The 19880-nt window shown below is 41.4% G+C and overlaps 2 protein-coding genes across 5 annotated transcripts; one reads left to right on the top strand and one right to left on the bottom strand.

Moving 5' to 3' along the window:
- The first annotated feature begins 1094 nt into the window (after positions 1–1094).
- steap3 (STEAP family member 3, metalloreductase) lies at positions 1095–14941 on the top strand. 4 transcript variants are annotated; one of them, XM_079619320.1, is made up of 6 exons: positions 1095–1588; positions 2605–2704; positions 9110–9589; positions 10349–10876; positions 11787–11951; positions 14667–14941. In XM_079619320.1, the coding sequence occupies exons 3-6, from the start codon at positions 9113–9115 to the stop codon at positions 14937–14939; spliced, it is 1443 nt and encodes a 480-aa protein (XP_079475446.1). In that variant the 5' UTR covers positions 1095–1588; positions 2605–2704; positions 9110–9112; the 3' UTR covers positions 14940–14941. The 4 variants fall into 4 exon arrangements, with proteins under 4 accessions (XP_079475446.1, XP_079475445.1, XP_079475444.1 ...); XM_079619319.1 differs by lacking the exons at positions 1095–1588; positions 2605–2704 and adding an exon at positions 4162–4655; XM_079619318.1 differs by lacking the exons at positions 1095–1588; positions 2605–2704 and adding an exon at positions 4528–4659.
- Positions 14942–15859: 918 nt separating this feature from the next.
- cUnh2orf76 (chromosome Un C2orf76 homolog) lies at positions 15860–19480 on the bottom strand. The gene is made up of 6 exons (XM_079619323.1): positions 19024–19480; positions 18777–18926; positions 18596–18646; positions 18478–18515; positions 16435–16516; positions 15860–16000 (listed from the first exon to the last, which is right to left on the bottom strand). Exons 2-6 carry the CDS (start codon positions 18907–18909, stop codon positions 15924–15926), a joined length of 381 nt encoding a protein of 126 aa, XP_079475449.1. The 5' UTR covers positions 18910–18926; positions 19024–19480; the 3' UTR covers positions 15860–15923.
- Between the last annotated feature and the right edge of the window lie 400 nt (positions 19481–19880).

Below are 19880 nucleotides of genomic sequence, written 5' to 3' on the forward strand. Positions count from 1 at the left end.
CTGTGAAATGTGAAATCTGAAATATAACAGGAAAAAAAGGAAACAATTAGTTCCTGTGCTTCAAAGTGTAACTCAAACCTACCCCTGATGGTTTAAATGTTTAATGGGATGCATTTATATACATGAAATATTACTATAACAAAATACAAATACACAAATATATAATTCTTTGTTTTTTTTTAGCTCAAGTTTCAGTGTGCAAACTTTAGACGTTAATGAAGACAATATTAATATTCTCTGTCTCGCTAATAAATAATATTTGATGCCTAAATCATGCAGAATACCATCTACATCTAACTAATTCCAAAGGGAATACTATTAAATATGTGTACCTTAAAATGTAATGCAAATCGCTTTGGATAAAAGTGCATAAATGTAAAATAATATCTATTGCCACTGTATATTAAAAAATAACTCAATATGTTCATACCTCCATGAACAACAGCCTTTTTTACGTGGACTTTCATATGATTGGTCAATTTGTCCAGTCTTGTTGGTTTGAAGATACTGGCATCACAAAATGGGCAGTGATAATTTGTGCAACATGTTGTGCATTGGTTCAGATGTGGTACCGCTGACCCTCTCTGAATCGTTATGTGCTTCTATAGGTGAAATAAAATACAATTAATGCAATTTTCATGGTCATAAAATGTAACAAATATTGTAAAATGCCACGCCAGTTTAACAAATTAAATCACAAACCATCAATATATAATCCAACAAAGTGATACTGTGTTATTGTTAAAGATTATCTTATAATACAAAATACTTCGTTTCAAAATACTTCGTTTAAAAAACAGTTCAGTACAGAGCCGTTTAGTATAGTTAAGCGTAACGTTATAACGTTAAGTTTGTTGCATCCATCAAAGAACCTACCTCTTTCTCCTCTTTTTCTTTTTTTACAGTGTGCTCCGCCATATTTCAACAATTTACTGTGTAACCATAGACTGGTCTCTAAACCCATAGTAACCATAGACAGTATGATAGTAACACATGTCTAAACATAAACTCCGTACACTTCCGGCATCAGACTTCTACCCCGCCCACTTCCGGCATCAGACTTCTACCCCGCCCACTTCCGGCCTCAGACTGTCAGGCTGGCGCTGTCATCCTCACACTGTCATGACGTCATGGTTCTGCGGTTCTGCAGTCAGACCTATCTCGATCAGCTGGAAAAAAAAAAATTAGCTCCACCAAGGACGGCCGAGGTCGAGGTGCCACACTTTAAACACGAGAGGCCTGTATTATGCATTACGATCCCGTTCAATCGCTTCCTATCCTAAGGATAGCTCAGAGCAGAAAGACGGAGCGCAACGGAATGGAAGGGGTATCGAGACGTCATCTCTAATCGATCACTCTCGGACCAATCCGCTGTAAACTCGACTCTAGAACGCAACGCTCCGCGCCGCAACGCAACGCTACGCTCCCCTGTGTTCTATACAGATAGCGAGTGAATGATAAAGATAAGGAATGTCTTTTTCTGCACGGTCTCGTATGTCTATTGCACAGTAACGGAAGCGCGCACCGGTTATACAGTCCTGGTGGAACTGCACTGCCCAAGAATCGCCAGAAAAGTTATTTGAAAGTGGTGAGTAGGCTACGCGTTAAATCATATAGGCTAATATAATGGATTTTCTGAAATTGCCACTAAATAATGATGTAAGGAATGTAAAAGTTAGAGAATGTTATTTTAACATTTGCCCTGAGTAATTGAGCATGTTTGTCTAGTACCCCTTTAGCAGAAACGAAACTTACTGACAACTCCTTTGAAGGAACAAAAATAGAAACTTCTAACATGCTCAACAACGACAATAATAAAAAATACTAACAACAATAACAAGTCATCCAAATATTTAAAATACACAAAACAACAGTCCACTTATCTTTACAGGCAAATCAGTAATGTAAAATGTGGGTAATTATGACATTTTTCATGAACATATTTTGTTATTTTTTTTAACAATAAACATTAAATAACAGGCCAACAACAAAAACGGGGTTGAGTTTAAAATTGAGAAAATGGACAGTGTATATGCTTTATATAGCCTATATATATTCCTGTTTTGCTGTAGAAAGATAAAACATATTGTTAGAGAGTTTATGGAATTTTTATTTTATTTATTTATTTATTTGACATGGACATGCAATTACATTGGACAAACCATATGCATTTGTTTAATTGTTTTATCACACATGCTCATTTTCAACACCTGTCCACTGGAGGCTTTTGGAAATGTAATGATAATCATTTTGATATGGGGACATGGGCACAAATATTTTAGCTACACTTTATTTCAAATATACATTTAAGTACTGAGTAATATGAACTACATGTACTTACTATAGGTTGAGGTTTAGGATTAGGCTTTTGTTTAGGGTTCATTGCATGTAATCATGCCTAATTTATAGTTATTACTATAGTAAATACATGTAACGTGTAACAAGGACACAATAAAATGAAGTGTTACCAATATTTTTATTGCAATTTAAAACAAGTCAATTACAAGTATTAATGAACATATAATAATATATCTAATATGCTTTAAAGTTTAATGGGACAACAGTTTAAAATGCATAATTATATCATTTCCTCACACTCCTCAGGTTGATTATGTCACAGTGTCTGGTTTGTGTATCCCCGGGTATCCACTAGAGGTCCTCGTCCGCCACGGTGTCTGTGTTGGAGGCTGATGATGTCCCAGTAGTAGGTGGCATGTTACAAACATTGCTGGAGGCTGATGATGTCCCAGTAGTAGGTGGCATGTTACAAACATTGCTGGAGGCTGATGATGTCCCAGTAGTAGGTGGCATGTTACAAACATTGCTGGAGGCTGATGATGTCCCAGTAGTAGGTGGCATGTTACAAACATTGCTGGAGGCTGATGGTGTCCCAGTAGTAGGTGGTATGGTCACAACCTCTGGGACAGTAAATGTATCACTAGTATTAGTGGACAGTGGCTTCTCTTTACATAATTCTAAATGATTAAGAAAAACATCTCTCCTCAGAATTGTGGCTGTACAATAGAGACAGTGGAAATGCAGAGATTGTCTGCAGCCCAAACCACATCTGTGAAATGTGAAATCTGAAATATAACAGGAAAAAAAGGAAACAATTAGTTCCTGTGCTTCAAAGTGTAACTCAAACCTACCCCTGATGGTTTAAATGTTTAATGGGATGCATTTATATACATGAAATATTACTATAACAAAATACAAATACACAAATATATAATTCTTTGTTTTTTTTTAGCTCAAGTTTCAGTGTGCAAACTTTAGACGTTAATGAAGACAATATTAATATTCTCTGTCTCGCTAATAAATAATATTTGATGCCTAAATCATGCAGAATACCATCTACATCTAACTAATTCCAAAGGGAATACTATTAAATATGTGTACCTTAAAATGTAATGCAAATCGCTTTGGATAAAAGTGCATAAATGTAAAATAATATCTATTGCCACTGTATATTAAAAAATAACTCAATATGTTCATACCTCCATGAACAACAGCCTTTTTTACGTGGACTTTCATATGATTGGTCAATTTGTCCAGTCTTGTTGGTTTGAAGATACTGGCATCACAAAATGGGCAGTGATAATTTGTGCAACATGTTGTGCATTGGTTCAGATGTGGTACCGCTGACCCTCTCTGAATCGTTATGTGCTTCTATAGGTGAAATAAAATACAATTAATGCAATTTTCATGGTCATAAAATGTAACAAATATTGTAAAATGCCACGCCAGTTTAACAAATTAAATCACAAACCATCAATATATAATCCAACAAAGTGATACTGTGTTATTGTTAAAGATTATCTTATAATACAAAATACTTCGTTTCAAAATACTTCGTTTAAAAAACAGTTCAGTACAGAGCCGTTTAGTATAGTTAAGCGTAACGTTATAACGTTAAGTTTGTTGCATCCATCAAAGAACCTACCTCTTTCTCCTCTTTTTCTTTTTTTACAGTGTGCTCCGCCATATTTCAACAATTTACTGTGTAACCATAGACTGGTCTCTAAACCCATAGTAACCATAGACAGTATGATAGTAACACATGTCTAAACATAAACTCCGTACACTTCCGGCATCAGACTTCTACCCCGCCCACTTCCGGCATCAGACTTCTACCCCGCCCACTTCCGGCCTCAGACTGTCAGGCTGGCGCTGTCATCCTCACACTGTCATGACGTCATGGTTCTGCGGTTCTGCAGTCAGACCTATCTCGATCAGCTGGAAAAAAAAAAATTAGCTCCACCAAGGACGGCCGAGGTCGAGGTGCCACACTTTAAACACGAGAGGCCTGTATTATGCATTACGATCCCGTTCAATCGCTTCCTATCCTAAGGATAGCTCAGAGCAGAAAGACGGAGCGCAACGGAATGGAAGGGGTATCGAGACGTCATCTCTAATCGATCACTCTCGGACCAATCCGCTGTAAACTCGACTCTAGAACGCAACGCTCCGCGCCGCAACGCAACGCTACGCTCCCCTGTGTTCTATACAGATAGCGAGTGAATGATAAAGATAAGGAATGTCTTTTTCTGCACGGTCTCGTATGTCTATTGCACAGTAACGGAAGCGCGCACCGGTTATACAGTCCTGGTGGAACTGCACTGCCCAAGAATCGCCAGAAAAGTTATTTGAAAGTGGTGAGTAGGCTACGCGTTAAATCATATAGGCTAATATAATGGATTTTCTGAAATTGCCACTAAATAATGATGTAAGGAATGTAAAAGTTAGAGAATGTTATTTTAACATTTGCCCTGAGTAATTGAGCATGTTTGTCTAGTACCCCTTTAGCAGAAACGAAACTTACTGACAACTCCTTTGAAGGAACAAAAATAGAAACTTCTAACATGCTCAACAACGACAATAATAAAAAATACTAACAACAATAACAAGTCATCCAAATATTTAAAATACACAAAACAACAGTCCACTTATCTTTACAGGCAAATCAGTAATGTAAAATGTGGGTAATTATGACATTTTTCATGAACATATTTTGTTATTTTTTTTAACAATAAACATTAAATAACAGGCCAACAACAAAAACGGGGTTGAGTTTAAAATTGAGAAAATGGACAGTGTATATGCTTTATATAGCCTATATATATTCCTGTTTTGCTGTAGAAAGATAAAACATATTGTTAGAGAGTTTATGGAATTTTTATTTTATTTATTTATTTATTTGACATGGACATGCAATTACATTGGACAAACCATATGCATTTGTTTAATTGTTTTATCACACATGCTCATTTTCAACACCTGTCCACTGGAGGCTTTTGGAAATGTAATGATAATCATTTTGATATGGGGACATGGGCACAAATATTTTAGCTACACTTTATTTCAAATATACATTTAAGTACTGAGTAATATGAACTACATGTACTTACTATAGGTTGAGGTTTAGGATTAGGCTTTTGTTTAGGGTTCATTGCATGTAATCATGCCTAATTTATAGTTATTACTATAGTAAATACATGTAACGTGTAACAAGGACACAATAAAATGAAGTGTTACCAATATTTTTATTGCAATTTAAAACAAGTCAATTACAAGTATTAATGAACATATAATAATATATCTAATATGCTTTAAAGTTTAATGGGACAACAGTTTAAAATGCATAATTATATCATTTCCTCACACTCCTCAGGTTGATTATGTCACAGTGTCTGGTTTGTGTATCCCCGGGTATCCACTAGAGGTCCTCGTCCGCCACGGTGTCTGTCACATTATGAACTGTATTCCCCACAATCCTTGTCTGCACTAATCACTGTTCACTGCACTCAGCTGTTCCCCGTCATCATTGTTCCCAGCTGTTCCCTGTTTCATTGTTAGTTATGTGTGTATATATACCCTGTCTGTTTCAGTGTTTGTCACGGAGTCCTTGTTTAATGTCCCCACACTTCCGTTCCTGTTGCTGCCTGTTTCTTGTTTTGTCATCGTATGTGGATTGCTTATATGGTTTTGACCCCTGCCTGGACTGGTTGTGAGTACGGATTTACCCTTATAATAAAATACTGCACTTGGATCCTCTCTCTCCTGTGTGTGTTCCGTGACAGAAGGACTCCGTCACCACAGGATCCAGCGGTATGTCTCTCAATGTCTCTTCCCCAACCACTGAGCGGGAGAGAAGAGAGTTTTTTGAGGGGACCCGATTGGTAAAATTTTGTGGGACCCGTGGAGGCCGCAGTGGAGGAGGTGGTCGAGAGGATTCAAGACACCATTCTCCACTCTGGCCCCTCTTCGGCCCTGGGTTGGTGAGATCCAGCCCAGAGTTCCATCCACCGCTGATTTCGCCCAGCCCAGAGCTCTGTTCGCCGTGGTGCCCGTCCAGTCCAGAGCCTGCACATTTTCGTCAGAAACGGCGGAGGAGGAAGACCTTCAGCCTCCCCAAGGACCCGGAGGCCGTCCCCTCCGAGCAGCCCGCTGTCGTCCCGGAGGCCGTCCCCTCCGAGCAGCCCGCTGTCGTCCCGGAGGCCGTCCCCTCCGAGCAGCCCGCTGTCGTCCCGGAGGCCGTCCCCTCCGAGCAGCCCGCTGTCGTCCCTGAGATTGTCTCGGAGCCGCCCACCATCAGTCCTGCCACGGCCAAGAGAGCGGTCTTCCTCTTCTATGCGGTGGCGGTACTGCATGCGTGGAGGAGGCACAGCACGTCTGCCGTTCCAGAGACTGTCCACGTCACGTCTGCCGTTCCAGAGACTGTCCACGTCACGTCTGCCGGTGCAGAGACGGTTCCTGTGCCAGACGCTGTTCCCGTAAGTCCTGCCATGGCCAAGAGGGCTGTTTTCCTTTTTTATGCACTGGCAGTACTGCATGCATGGAGGGGACACACGTCTGCCGAGCCTGGACTTCACGTCACGTCTGCCGAGCCTGAGCTTTATGTCACGCCAGTTCCCGAGCCGGCGTCTGTTGCAGTTCCTGAGCCGGTGGCGTCTGTTGCAGTTCCTGAGCCGGTGGCGTCTGTTGCAGTTCCTGAGCCGGTGGCGTCTGTTGCAGTTCCTGAGCCGGTGGCGTCTGTTGCAGTTCCTGAGCCGGTGGCGTCTGTTGCAGTTCCTGAGCCGGTGGCGTCTGTTGCAGTTCCTGAGCCGGTGGCGTCTGTTGCAGTTCCTGAGCCGGTGGCGTCTGTTGCAGTTCCTGAGCCGGTGGCGTCTGTTGCAGTTCCTGAGCCGGTGGCGTCTGTTGCAGTTCCTGAGCCGGTGGCGTCTGTTGCAGTTCCTGAGCCGGTGGCGTCTGTTGCAGTTCCTGAGCCGGTGGCGTCTGTTGCAGTTCCTGAGCCGGTGGCGTCTGTTGCAGTTCCTGAGCCGGTGGCGTCTGTTGCAGTTCCTGAGCCGGTGGCGTCTGTTGCAGTTCCTGAGCCGGTGGCGTCTGTTGCAGTTCCTGAGCCGGTGGCGTCTGTTGCAGTTCCTGAGCCGGTGGCGTCTGTTGCAGTTCCTGAGCCGGTGGCGTCTGTTGCAGTTCCTGAGCCGGTGGCGTCTGTTGCAGTTCCTGAGCCGGTGGCGTCTGTTGCAGTTCCTGAGCCGGTGGCGTCTGTTGCAGTTCCTGAGCCGGTGGCGTCTGTTGCAGTTCCTGAGCCGGTGGCGTCTGTTGCAGTTCCTGAGCCGGTGGCGTCTGTTGCAGTTCCTGAGCCGGTGGCGTCTGTTGCAGTTCCTGAGCCGGTGGCGTCTGTTGCAGTTCCTGAGCCGGTGGCGTCTGTTGCAGTTCCTGAGCCGGTGGCGTCTGTTGCAGTTCCTGAGCCGGTGGCGTCTGTTGCAGTTCCTGAGCCGGTGGCGTCTGTTGCAGTTCCTGAGCCGGTGGCGTCTGTTGCAGTTCCTGAGCCGGTGGCGTCTGTTGCAGTTCCTGAGCCGGTGGCGTCTGTTGCAGTTCCTGAGCCGGTGGCGTCTGTTGCAGTTCCTGAGCCGGTGGCGTCTGTTGCAGTTCCTGAGCCGGTGGCGTCTGTTGCAGTTCCTGAGCCGGTGGCGTCTGTTGCAGTTCCTGAGCCGGTGGCGTCTGTTGCAGTTCCTGAGCCGGTGGCGTCTGTTGCAGTTCCTGAGCCGGTGGCGTCTGTTGCAGTTCCTGAGCCGGTGGCGTCTGTTGCAGTTCCTGAGCCGGTGGCGTCTGTTGCAGTTCCTGAGCCGGTGGCGTCTGTTGCAGTTCCTGAGCCGGTGGCGTCTGTTGCAGTTCCTGAGCCGGTGGCGTCTGTTGCAGTTCCTGAGCCGGTGGCGTCTGTTGCAGTTCCTGAGCCGGTGGCGTCTGTCTCTGTTCCGCCTTGGTCTTCACCGCCATGGCCGCCCGAGTGGTCGGCTTCACCCTGGTCGTCTCCGCCATGGCCGCCCGAGTGGTCGTCTTCACCCTGGTCGTCTCCGCCATGGCCGCCCGAGTGGTCGGCTTCAACCTGGTCGTCTCCGCCATGGCCGTCCGAGGGGTCGTCTTCGTCCTGGTCGTCGCCCGAGGGGTCTTCACCGCCGTGGCCGCCCGAGGGGTCGTCTCCGCCCTGGCCACCCGATGGACTGTCTGCTTCGCCCTGGCCGCCCGATGGACTGTCTGTTTCGCCCTGGCCGCCCGCTTAAGCTGTACCCCCTTGTTCCTGTTCCCCTACATGGACCTGTCCCCCCGTCCAGCCCCCTGATCCTCCACCATTTCACCTTCCGCCTGTACTCTTGTTTTATTTATGTCTTGGAGCGTCTGGTAGCCGCTCCGTAGGAGGAGGGTTATGTCACAGTGTCTGGTTTGTGTATCCCCGGGTATCCACTAGAGGTCCTCGTCCGCCACGGTGTCTGTCACATTATGAACTGTATTCCCCACAATCCTTGTCTGCACTAATCACTGTTCACTGCACTCAGCTGTTCCCCGTCATCATTGTTCCCAGCTGTTCCCTGTTTCATTGTTAGTTATGTGTGTATATATACCCTGTCTGTTTCAGTGTTTGTCACGGAGTCCTTGTTTAATGTCCCCACACTTCCGTTCCTGTTGCTGCCTGTTTCTTGTTTTGTCATCGTATGTGGATTGCTTATATGGTTTTGACCCCTGCCTGGACTGGTTGTGAGTACGGATTTACCCTTATAATAAAATACTGCACTTGGATCCTCTCTCTCCTGTGTGTGTTCCGTGACAGATTATGGCAGAAGATCTGACGACTCCCTTGCTCTCAGACGCTGAAGGTCCTGCTGATGTGTGTCTAACCAGCCCTACGGTGGCCATACTCGGCTCTGGAGACTTCTCTCGCTCGCTGGCTCAGCGGCTGCTAGCATGTGGTGTTCGAGTGGTGGTCGGGAGTCGGTGTGTGAACCGCATCCCATCAGGACTGTTCCCTGATGCAGTGGAGTTGAGGAACCAGGAGGGGGCAGCATCACAAGCAGTGTGTGTGGTGTTTATGGCCTTGTTCCCTGAGCATTACCGCTCCCTGCTGGGACTACAGTCTGCACTTGCAGGGAAAGTGCTTGTGGATGTAAGTAACGCTGCAGAGATGAATATCCTTGGGCCTTCCAACGCGGAGCGACTAGCTGAGCTGTTTCCAGACAGTCTGGTGGTCAAAGGATTTAACACGGTTTCAGCCTGGGAGCTGCAGACTGGGGCTCATGATGGAAGCAGACAGGTCAGGGCTGCTGTTGTGCTATCTGTATCTGTTGAAAACTAGCATAAGGTTATTTGAACTCTATGAGCTTTTACACGGAAAAAAAAAGTGTGTTAGATTTACATGATTTAGTATTGTACATCGGTCCCACATGAACCAATTAAGTTGAACAAACATAATTAGTTTATTTTTATTTTTGCCACTTACTATCAAAATTTTGACATTTGGGCATTAGCGGAGACCTATGTTTCCGAAATTCCGAAACGGTTTCAAAGATATTCGCAAAAGTTTTTTTAAGCTCTAAATCTCAACGTTGTGCTAACAATAAGGCAAAACCTAGCATGTTTGGTATCGTTGGACTCGTTGGTATCGGGAGATGACTCCCGTGAAAATAAGTCACATTTCAGGGCATCGAGGCCAAGGGGCAAATTTGGCCAGGATGTACCAAGTTGGGTCTGAATACGATAAAGCGTTGCGGAGACAGCCTTAGGTCTGTTTTCGCAAGCGCTACGTAAAATTTGTTCGCGCCGTATTCGAGAGCGGTTTAACCAATCACCTTGAATTCCAAATCTTTTTGTCGGCATGTTCTGAAGATGATCTGGTTACATTTTCTTAAAAAAAATTGGAGAAACCGTCTAGGACGAGCTCTAAAAATTAGATTTTTCAGGAAATTAAAAATGGCGGAAAAATTTTCATGACGGAAAATTACGTCACTTTAATTAAGCAATTTGAACAAGCAGTAAAAATCTTTTTTTTTCTTTGTACCTTTCACTGCTGTAGGTCCTGATCTGCAGTAACAGTACAGAGGGGAAGAGGACAGTTGTGGAGTTGGCTCGGAAGATGGGCTTTCACCCAGTGGATATGGGCGGCTTGTCTGCTGCTCGAGAAATCGAGGTGGCATCATTGCGTCTATTCCCATCTTGGAGTGGCTCGATCGTTGTCACCTTCCTCCTCTTTTTCTTCTTCTACGGCTATGGCTTTCTGCGGGGAATTCTGCTGCCATTTCTTGCACAAGGACACAATGCTTTCTACCGTCTCGCCCTCGGTCTGGTGAACGAGAGCCTGCCAGCAGTGGCCCTGGTGACCCTGGCACTTGTATACTTCCCAGGCTTGTTTGCTGCCTGGTTGCAGCTCTGGAGGGGCACCAAATACCAGCGTTTCCCATCGTGGTTGGACAACTGGTTACAGCGGAGGAAACAACTGGGCCTGTTGAGCTTTCTGTGTGCAGCGTTGCATGGTGTCTACAGCCTTTGCCAGCCGCTGCGCAGAATTACACTCCACAGGCTCGTCAATACTGCCTACAGACAGGTAATGGTCCGCCATTAATAAGTAACTATGCGGGAGGTAATGCAGGACGACTCTAAAAAATGTTGGGTTGTTTCAACCGAATTTTGGGTAAAATATGGACAAACCCAGCCGTTGGGTTGAATTTCTAAATTACATTTTTAACCCAATGTTTGGGATTGTCCATATTTTACCCAAAATTGGGTTGAAACAACCCAACATTTTTTAGAGTGCAGTACTACATTAACACTTCAGCTACTACTATTAACTAACATAGAAACAAGCTTAACTAATCAGTAAGTAATATAGAATTTAGGACTAAGATAGTTCCTTATTAGGTAACCAATAATTACATAACGAGATTGGCATCATTAAGAACTACTGGGTAATTCTGACAAATTATAAATAATTACTTATTAATTACGTTAAAGACGTCTTATTTTACTCTCAACGTGGTCATAATGTATCACTAATTACTCAAGGACTACTAGTGATCTGGACCATTATTTTAAAGTGAAAAGGATGTTTTTTACTTTAAAATAATGGTCCAGATCACTAGTTGTTCCTTCATAGTGACTAGGTACTTGAGTAATTAGTGATGCATTTTATGAATATGTTCAGAGTAAAAATTATGACTGATTTACATCTCAGACACACAATAATGTTCTTTATAATTGTTCAGTTAGTTAATAGTTCTTAATGATGCCGATCTCATTAAGTAATTATTGGTTACCTAATAAGGAACTATCTCTTAAATTTGATATTACTTACTTATTAGTTAAGCTTGTTTCAATATTAGTTAATAGTAGTAGCTGAAGTGTTAATGTAGTACTACTCATTAGTCCTGCATAGTTACCGGTACTTATTGATGACGGACCATTATTCTAAAGTGTTGCCTAAAAGCATATTCTGCTGTTTTGTCTGAACGTATCAGGTTAAAGCAGGTGTAGAGGAGCCCTGGGATGAGCTGGGAGTTTGGCGGTCTGAGCTGTACCTCTCTTGTGGAGTGTTGGGTCTGGGCGTCCTCTCTTTACTGGCCATCACTTCCCTTCCCTCAGTGGGAAACGCCCTCAACTGGAGAGAGTTTACCTTTGTACAGGTGAGCCCATGCATACCGTTCAGGTGTTCCTGAGGCACACCAACAGTACACATTTTGGATCAAGCTGGGCATACACTGTGCGATCGCATGCGAAAGCCAAAGCTCACGAGTGTACGTGCTTACAGTATAGAGGGTATGCGCGTGACGTCACCGTCGGCCGGAGAAAGGTCTTAAATTATTGCATAATACTTTCATGTTTAATGGGTTACTTAAAAAATAATTTTGAGCTGTTTAATTGACAAAATGTTATTAAAATTAACAATGAATTCAAATTGAATAAACTAAATACATAAAATGATCCTATGATGTAAAAGGTTCTGTATAGCGGCAGCATTGGTGTTCAGCGTGAATGCCAGGAAAAACACACAAAACGCATCTAAAATGGGAAAGAGCTTTGAGATCGACTGTACAACTAGATTTGACGGGAAATCTGAGGTATATTTTTACAGACTGCCGAAAGATACAGAACAGAGAAGCAAATGGATCAGTGCAGTTCATAGAAACAACTGGATCCAGGCAGAGAAAGGTGGATTTGCTGTTTGATTAGGAAGAGTTCAATGACGTGTACTGTTGGTGTGCCTCCAGAAACAGTGTTGGGATTGGGAAACACTTTCATAATCATAACACATATTTTTCACACTTGACTACACTGGCAAAACGTCCCCTACTCTGCCTAAAACAGGGGTGGATAAACCTCTAACTGTACCTGTACCTATACCTGCAGAGCTCAGTTCAACCCTGTTCCAACACACTTGCCTGTATTTCTTAAGTAATCCTGATTAGAGTTGGAGCTTAACTCTGCTGGAAGACAGCTTTCTAGGAGCAGGACTGGCTAACCCTGGACCAGGGGACAACCATCCTGCCTAAATCATCTCCAACCTTAATCAAACACACCTGAACCAGCTAAACAAGGTGCTCATGATTACTTTAAATGTGTGTTGGAGTCTGCAGGAAGGTAGTGTACCAGGACTGCCCCTGCCCTGGCCTAAGGGCCTTTCCAAATACCCACACTTGCCGTCTTTGCACTCGACCACTTGTCTACTTACATGACGTATGTCCAGTATTTGGCCCAAGTGTTCAAGTAGGCATGAAGACTGCAAGTGTGTGTAGACCTTTTGATTACCCGATGGGAAACACTACAGTGTTGCAAAATTGCAAGTGTTTTACAGAGCTTTATTTTGATTTTCAATACTTTGCATTTTAAAATAAACTTCTGAATGTCTGGTCAGTAGTCCCTATGTCACAGAAGACACAATTTAAAATTGTGGTGCTTGTAATTAAGTGATAAAAAGCAGTTGCAAATGTTGTACGAAATACACATAGCCTACTCATCTTTGCCCCAATAAAATTAAACTTTAACCATTTGTTTTACTACCAAATTACAGTACATGTAATTAATTTAAATTTGTTTTAATCACTATCTCGGGACACGCGATTTCCGAACCTAATGCATGATTGGATACGATTAGGCTTAAATACCTCTCTGATGCGGTATTCAAGGTTGTGTACGTTCAGGGCACTGCGATTTGTTTGGTTTTTTTAGACATGAGACAGTCTTGCGCACTTACTTCAAGTGGCCAAGACCGCAAGTGTGTGTATTTGGAAAGGCCCTGAACCCTCTGCGCGCTTTGTACACGAGTTCCAAAGATAGACTCCAGTAAAAGTATTTTCACACAAGACCTGAAGTATTTAATCCTACTCGTTGAGACCCACTGTTCTGCAGAGATTATATCCATCCCCTCTCAAGAACTCCAGCCTGTGATTTTTAAGTAATCCTGAAGACTTTGATTAGATGGTTCATGTGTGTGTCAAAACTCGTGGGCGGTGTCTCAATTTTAAGAAATGGACTTGCCTTCTTGTGAAGACTTGTCTTTCAAAGCTACTTTGAACGAACAAACTCTACACATAACTTATCTTTGTGAGAATTGAGATGCTTAACTAACCGCTCCAGTACATTATAAGTGGGACAGCCAATCAATGCAATATAAAGAAAACAACATCACAGATGCCATAACTTAAAGTCCCCCTGCAGTCAATAATTGTATCCCTTAAAACTCATCTTTGATCACCAAAATTACATTTAAATGTTTCTTTGAAAAAAAAATATTCATGCCTTAAAATAGCTTGAATGTAACTCGACACCATTGTCTCTTTTAGTATACGCGGTTCTATTAATATGCAAATGAGCCCCGCCTCCGCTCACTCACTCACTCAGAGATCCACTGGTTGACGATCACACGTTGATCTGATTGGTTACAAGGTAGTGTGTGACGTCACAAACACCAGCGATTTCATACCGTGTTTTTGAGACTGTCTTTGGTTCACTGCAGTTTTAAGCAGAAAATACTCAGCAATGCTGTCGACTAATGAATTTACACATGGTTTGTCTTAAAGCATATTAAAAACACCACATAGACAAATAAACAACATTTAAAAACTTGATTTTCACCACAGGGGGACTTTAACACATTTACTAGCATATTATCGTATATTTTTATTTTACTTTGTGTATGTTTGTAAATGAGTATGTAAAATGTTTCCTATGCTTGCTATGGGTGGAGAGCATAACAAAAAAACAGACATGTTTTTCAAATGTACATAATGTTGTCAATGTCTTTGACTAGCATGCAAATGAACATTCAACCTACAAGCACAATCACAGCTTCTTAACATGTACTAAATTTTAATACAGTTGTGTCTCTCTTCTTCCTCCAGTCAGGTTTGGGCTACATTGCTCTGACTCTGTCCCTCATGCACACGCTCTTCTTTGACTGGGATTTTGCCTTCCACATCGAGGCGTATCCGTTCTACATGCCACCCAGCTCCGTGCTGGCTGTGGTTCTGCCCTGCGTGGTTCTGGTGTGCCGTGGCTTTCTGCTGCTTCCATGCATCTCCAGCAGACTGGCACGAATCCGCCGCGGATGGGAGAGCAAACGCAACTGTCCCGCCTTACAGACTCTCCATGCGGCGGATAATGGAGTACCATAGGAGGAAGTACTAAGAGGAATATAAGGAGGACTTTATAATAGGATGGGTGATAAACGGAAATACAGTTGGCAGTGCAGTGGCCAACAGTTTAAATATGCAGGTTAAAAAAGGGCTAAATATAAAGAGGAAAATGTTTATAAAGTATTTTAAGACTGGTCAAATTCTCTGACTAGTTTAAGTCAGCCTTACCTGAAAGTGATATTGTGCCGGCCTTAAATAAATAACTCCTGACTCAACTTTTCCAAATCACTGAATGGACTTACCGTGTGCCTTATATTATTACCTCAGCTGATCTTCCTCTGGGCCAGATACTGTGCAAACTCCATCCGTGACAGGGAGGCCTACATTACACTGAGTACTAATGAGTACTGAGCATTTAATGCAAGTGCTGTAAACAAATTATAGTTTGTAATTAAATGTAAAGAAAAAAATATTTGAATGTTTGTTTATAAACACACACAAAAATCCAATATCAAACTGACTGCATATTTTGCTCTGATAAACTTACTTTTTCTTTCACTTCTTTTCCTCGGTCTGACTGATTGGCTTTAGTTATTGTGGATATTGTACAGGAAAGAAGTTATGAATTGAACTTTCAATCAATAATGTTTTTGGTGTTGTGAAAGCATGACTTCATACTTCAACTTTATTTAACAAAAACAGCAAACAACTTCCAATGTCTCATTAAAATTAAACAAGATTTCTGGTACGTGATTTGTTTTCACACAAAAAAAACAAAAACTTAAATAATTGGTACTCAACACACACATTTAGCTCTGAAAAAAGAAGAAGAATATTCTTACATAAGAATATTCAAACAAAAAAAATATTTCCACTCAAAATATGTGCTCAAAAAGTGCTGACAACATTTGAATTGTAAGACTACAATATAAAAAGTAAAGCTATAGATTTAATTAAAATAGATGTTCCAATCCCACGTCACAGCCGAAAAGAAGCGCCTCTGGTGTTGAATCCTGACGGCCATCACCATTCTGTCTGCGGATTGGCCTTGAACTGTTTATAGTCTGCCATTTTGAAGAAGGCAAGTTCGGTTTCATTGGCTGTGAAGAGATGAAATGTGTCGAAATCAAGATTTCAGCAGGTACACAAATAGTCAATTACCAGAAGTAGACAGGTTTAGGTTTGCGTTTGTGTGTATATATATAGCCTCATAGCATAATTGCTTGTTATTGAGTCATATTTCAATGTTTTTGGAAAACAAGAAAAAACAAAAAATTACTTGGGCAATTATGCTATGAGGCTAACATAATATATGGCTGTGAATACAAATGTAATTGGCATTAAAGTCATTCTGCTATAGGCTAGTAATGAATTAACATTAATTAAAATATAACTTAAATAAAAATAAAGCCATTTTAATCTATCTTCATACGGTACATCGCCTTCATATATTATTGTTCATCGACGCCAATGCCATGTACATTTAGCTTCTCTCCCATCACCAAAACAAACCCTTAATATTGCGTTTACATACCGACACCACACGCTCGTAACCTGCAGCCGTCACGCAGAATCAACTTTTCATCGTCCTCTAAGCTCATTACAAGCTCATTCGTCTGAAATCATCGGAAAATATACTATTAATATTTATCATAATAGGTTATATTTACTCATTTTGTTCATAAAGCTATTCATCATCACCATTAAATTGTGTCTTAATAAATACTTATCTTGTTTCATTACTGGATGAATCTGATATTTTAACAAATCTCTTGAATGGATGATTCAATATGTTTACATCCTAAATTGTGAATTTAATATGGCCACCCCTTTCACAACTGCTGTTTCTGTCTCTTTTTTTATTGAGAAGAATTGCGTTTTTTAAAACGCAGAACTGTCTCTTTAAGACCATAGAAAAATGTTTTAAAGTGAGACTTTTCAGAGACCCCAACTCCACCTCAGCTCCACCTTGCCAGGCGCAAGTCAAACGAGTGCGGAAATGTGCAGATGTCGAATGAGCTTCAGCAGAACAACAGACAGTGATGACCAGTAAATATAGAGTCAATGCTAAACTGGTGGGTTGCAAGACGTGATTGAGTCGCATAGTCCTTTTTTTACAGTCTACGGTGCAGTCAAAGAAACAAGTGTAATTCTTTGTTTTTCTGATGCCACTCTTATTTTAAAAAGATGCGTGTGAAAGCTGGTGACACTTCTGCCAGATGCTGAGAAAAGCACGTTGTCCTAAATCAGTTGGCTATCTTCGGTAAGATGAGATGTTGTCAGTCCAAATGTCAGTAAAACTCAGAAAAACGAACTTTCCTGTCCTGTCAGCCGTTGTATGTGCTCGCGGTGTGCAAATGAGGCGCGCTGTAGCCGTACTTCTGTCGTCAATTGAAACGGAATACTAAATGAGGAAAAATAGTGGGCGTGGCTTCTTTTCCAACTAGCACCTGATTGGATCTATAAAAGTAGGCGTTTCATTCAGCCGGTCCACTGTCAGTTGGAGGGCCGTGGTTACGGATGTTAAGCAGACACCAAACCTGTCAAGCCTACGTCATCAGGGAAGCTCCTCCAGTGCAGAGCGGAGGGGCATGTTCAGATTTTGATTACGAAGCCAAAACATTTTGTGTGTGGATTGACTTGCATGGATGAATTGTTCACCACAAAACGATCAATTTAGGAAACAAAGTAAATATGGTCAATTTTGATTTCATGTGGACTTTAAGGCACGAACTGATATGTAATTGTTTAATGTACAAATAAGTGTGAGCACTGCATTTGTACTAGAAGATATGCGGTAATTTTGTGTTCATTTGTAAAGAGGACAAACAAAAATGGATATTTTTTAAATCCATAAAATACCTAATTTTACATTCTGGCATTTATGTGCTGTTGACTTCTGCCTGGTTCACATTCTTACACATGGGGATTCAAAAGAGACATTTTTTTTTCCTTTTTAATTTAGGTAGGCTATGATAGAACTGTTGCAATTATTTATTTTGACAGCTAATATAAGAAAGTTAAACATGCAGGGTTTACTTTTTCAGTTGCAACTTTTTTTTTTTGACAAACTCAGAATTGGTTGAAGAGTTCAATGATTATATAAAATTCAATGAAGGTCGAATAATCTTTGAATTACAATAGTTATCTGCATGTATTATCCATGAAGGTGCAACAAGCTATTGGGGGTTTTGAGAACCAGAACCAAGCTAACTGAGCCAGTTGAACTTTAATTTAGTGTGTGCCCCTTTATTAATATGCCTGGGGGTGGTGAATATTAATTAAAAAAAGATCAAATTCACCCAGTATTCAATGATTCCTAATTCACTACTATCTCAATTACAATTAAGTATAAATGAACTGTATTCAGCTGTGTAGGCACTAAAACTGTCCAATACTTAGTTAGTTAAGTTAGTTAGTTACTAGTTAAGATGTTAATACTTAGTTAATACTAGTTAAGATGTCTGTCCCACCCCAGACTGGTTGCTGGCCCTTGACTGGCCACCCCTATGGGGGAAAAAACTGTAATCATGCAAACATAATCATTTATGCCACAAGAAAGCATATTTAAAGTTACCTTTGCTCCGTGTGCTTGGTGTATGATTTTCATCGTATCTGCAACACAACAACAGGATTTTAGTAACACATCATATCTTTTATTTTTTGGGGAAAGTAGTGAGCAAATGTAGACTTACCATAGTCAAACTGCTTGAAGGGTGGAGGCAATCCAGCTCTGGTTGTAACGTCTTCAAAGAGAGAAGTGCATGTTATTATTCATTATTTGTCGATGTTTAATATCAAGCACACATCTGATCAACTTTTTACTCAAAAACATGAGTCATAAGAATTATGTCACCCCGTTGTCATCGTGTCTACCTTGCTTAACAAATGTAATAAACTCCTCCACCGTCTGGTCTAAATGAACGTCTTTGAAAACCAGCGGTTTAAAGTTGCGATGCTCGAAGGACCGAACCAGACGAAGCGTCAGAACCGCGCGATCACACATCATCTCGGGCAGAATCACTCCTACGACACGGGACACACACACACAGAGGGTTACAGCGTACAGACACACATATGTAAATGACCATAGGAACAAGGAGCACTTCGCTATTTAGCGTACTTCTATTTTTTTATAATAACAATTCCAAAGCGTTTATTTCCAGCATGTTCTGAGAAGTGAAAGTCTAGACCAAACTAGCCGCTGTATGATGCATCGATCGCAGGCAACAGCAGTATCAGGCAAGAGCAATAGACCTGCAGCACGTGACTCCCTCACTGTGGAAAAAGAAATGTCTCCACAATAACAATCCGTTACATTTGTTTATTTATTTTTTATTCTATGGCTTGTTTTATGAGTTATTTTATAAGCACTTATATGTGCATTTATAATTATATTCATACTTGTCAGAAATGGAATGCATATAATTTGAACACTTTCCAAATGAGATAAATAAAAAATATTCAAGAATAAAATGTAAAATTAATGATCTTGGAACATGACAGAATATAGCTTAGCTCTATACGTTTTTGCACAAGATTATTTGAACAAGATGACTTGCACAGTTATGATTATTATCGATTCCTGAATTTTAATTCCAATAAGTAAAAAAAAAAAAAAAACACTTAGATATCATTCACATGTATTCTGTATATAAGTCTTCTTGCAAAACATTTATTTGCAGCTGAATACCATCATCAGGCTAAAGAACATTTACACAAGGAACTTTTGCCAATAGTTTAAAAAATACCATAGCAAAGATAACTAACCTAACTAAATTAAAATGTCAAGCATTATTAAAGACAAGTGCACACTCAGTAATTAAAAAAGGACACAAATAAACAAATTAACAATCGCATAAATAAATACAACTGAACAAAGATACAATTGAAATAAACAGTGTTTTAAGATTTTCAGGTAGAGAAACAGTATTCAAATGTGAAATAACACTGCACTTTATAAAGAATATACATTAAAAA

Source organism: Phoxinus phoxinus (genome assembly GCF_949152265.1).
Source record: "Phoxinus phoxinus genome assembly, chromosome: 7".
Taxonomy (NCBI): Eukaryota; Metazoa; Chordata; class Actinopteri; order Cypriniformes; family Leuciscidae; genus Phoxinus; species Phoxinus phoxinus.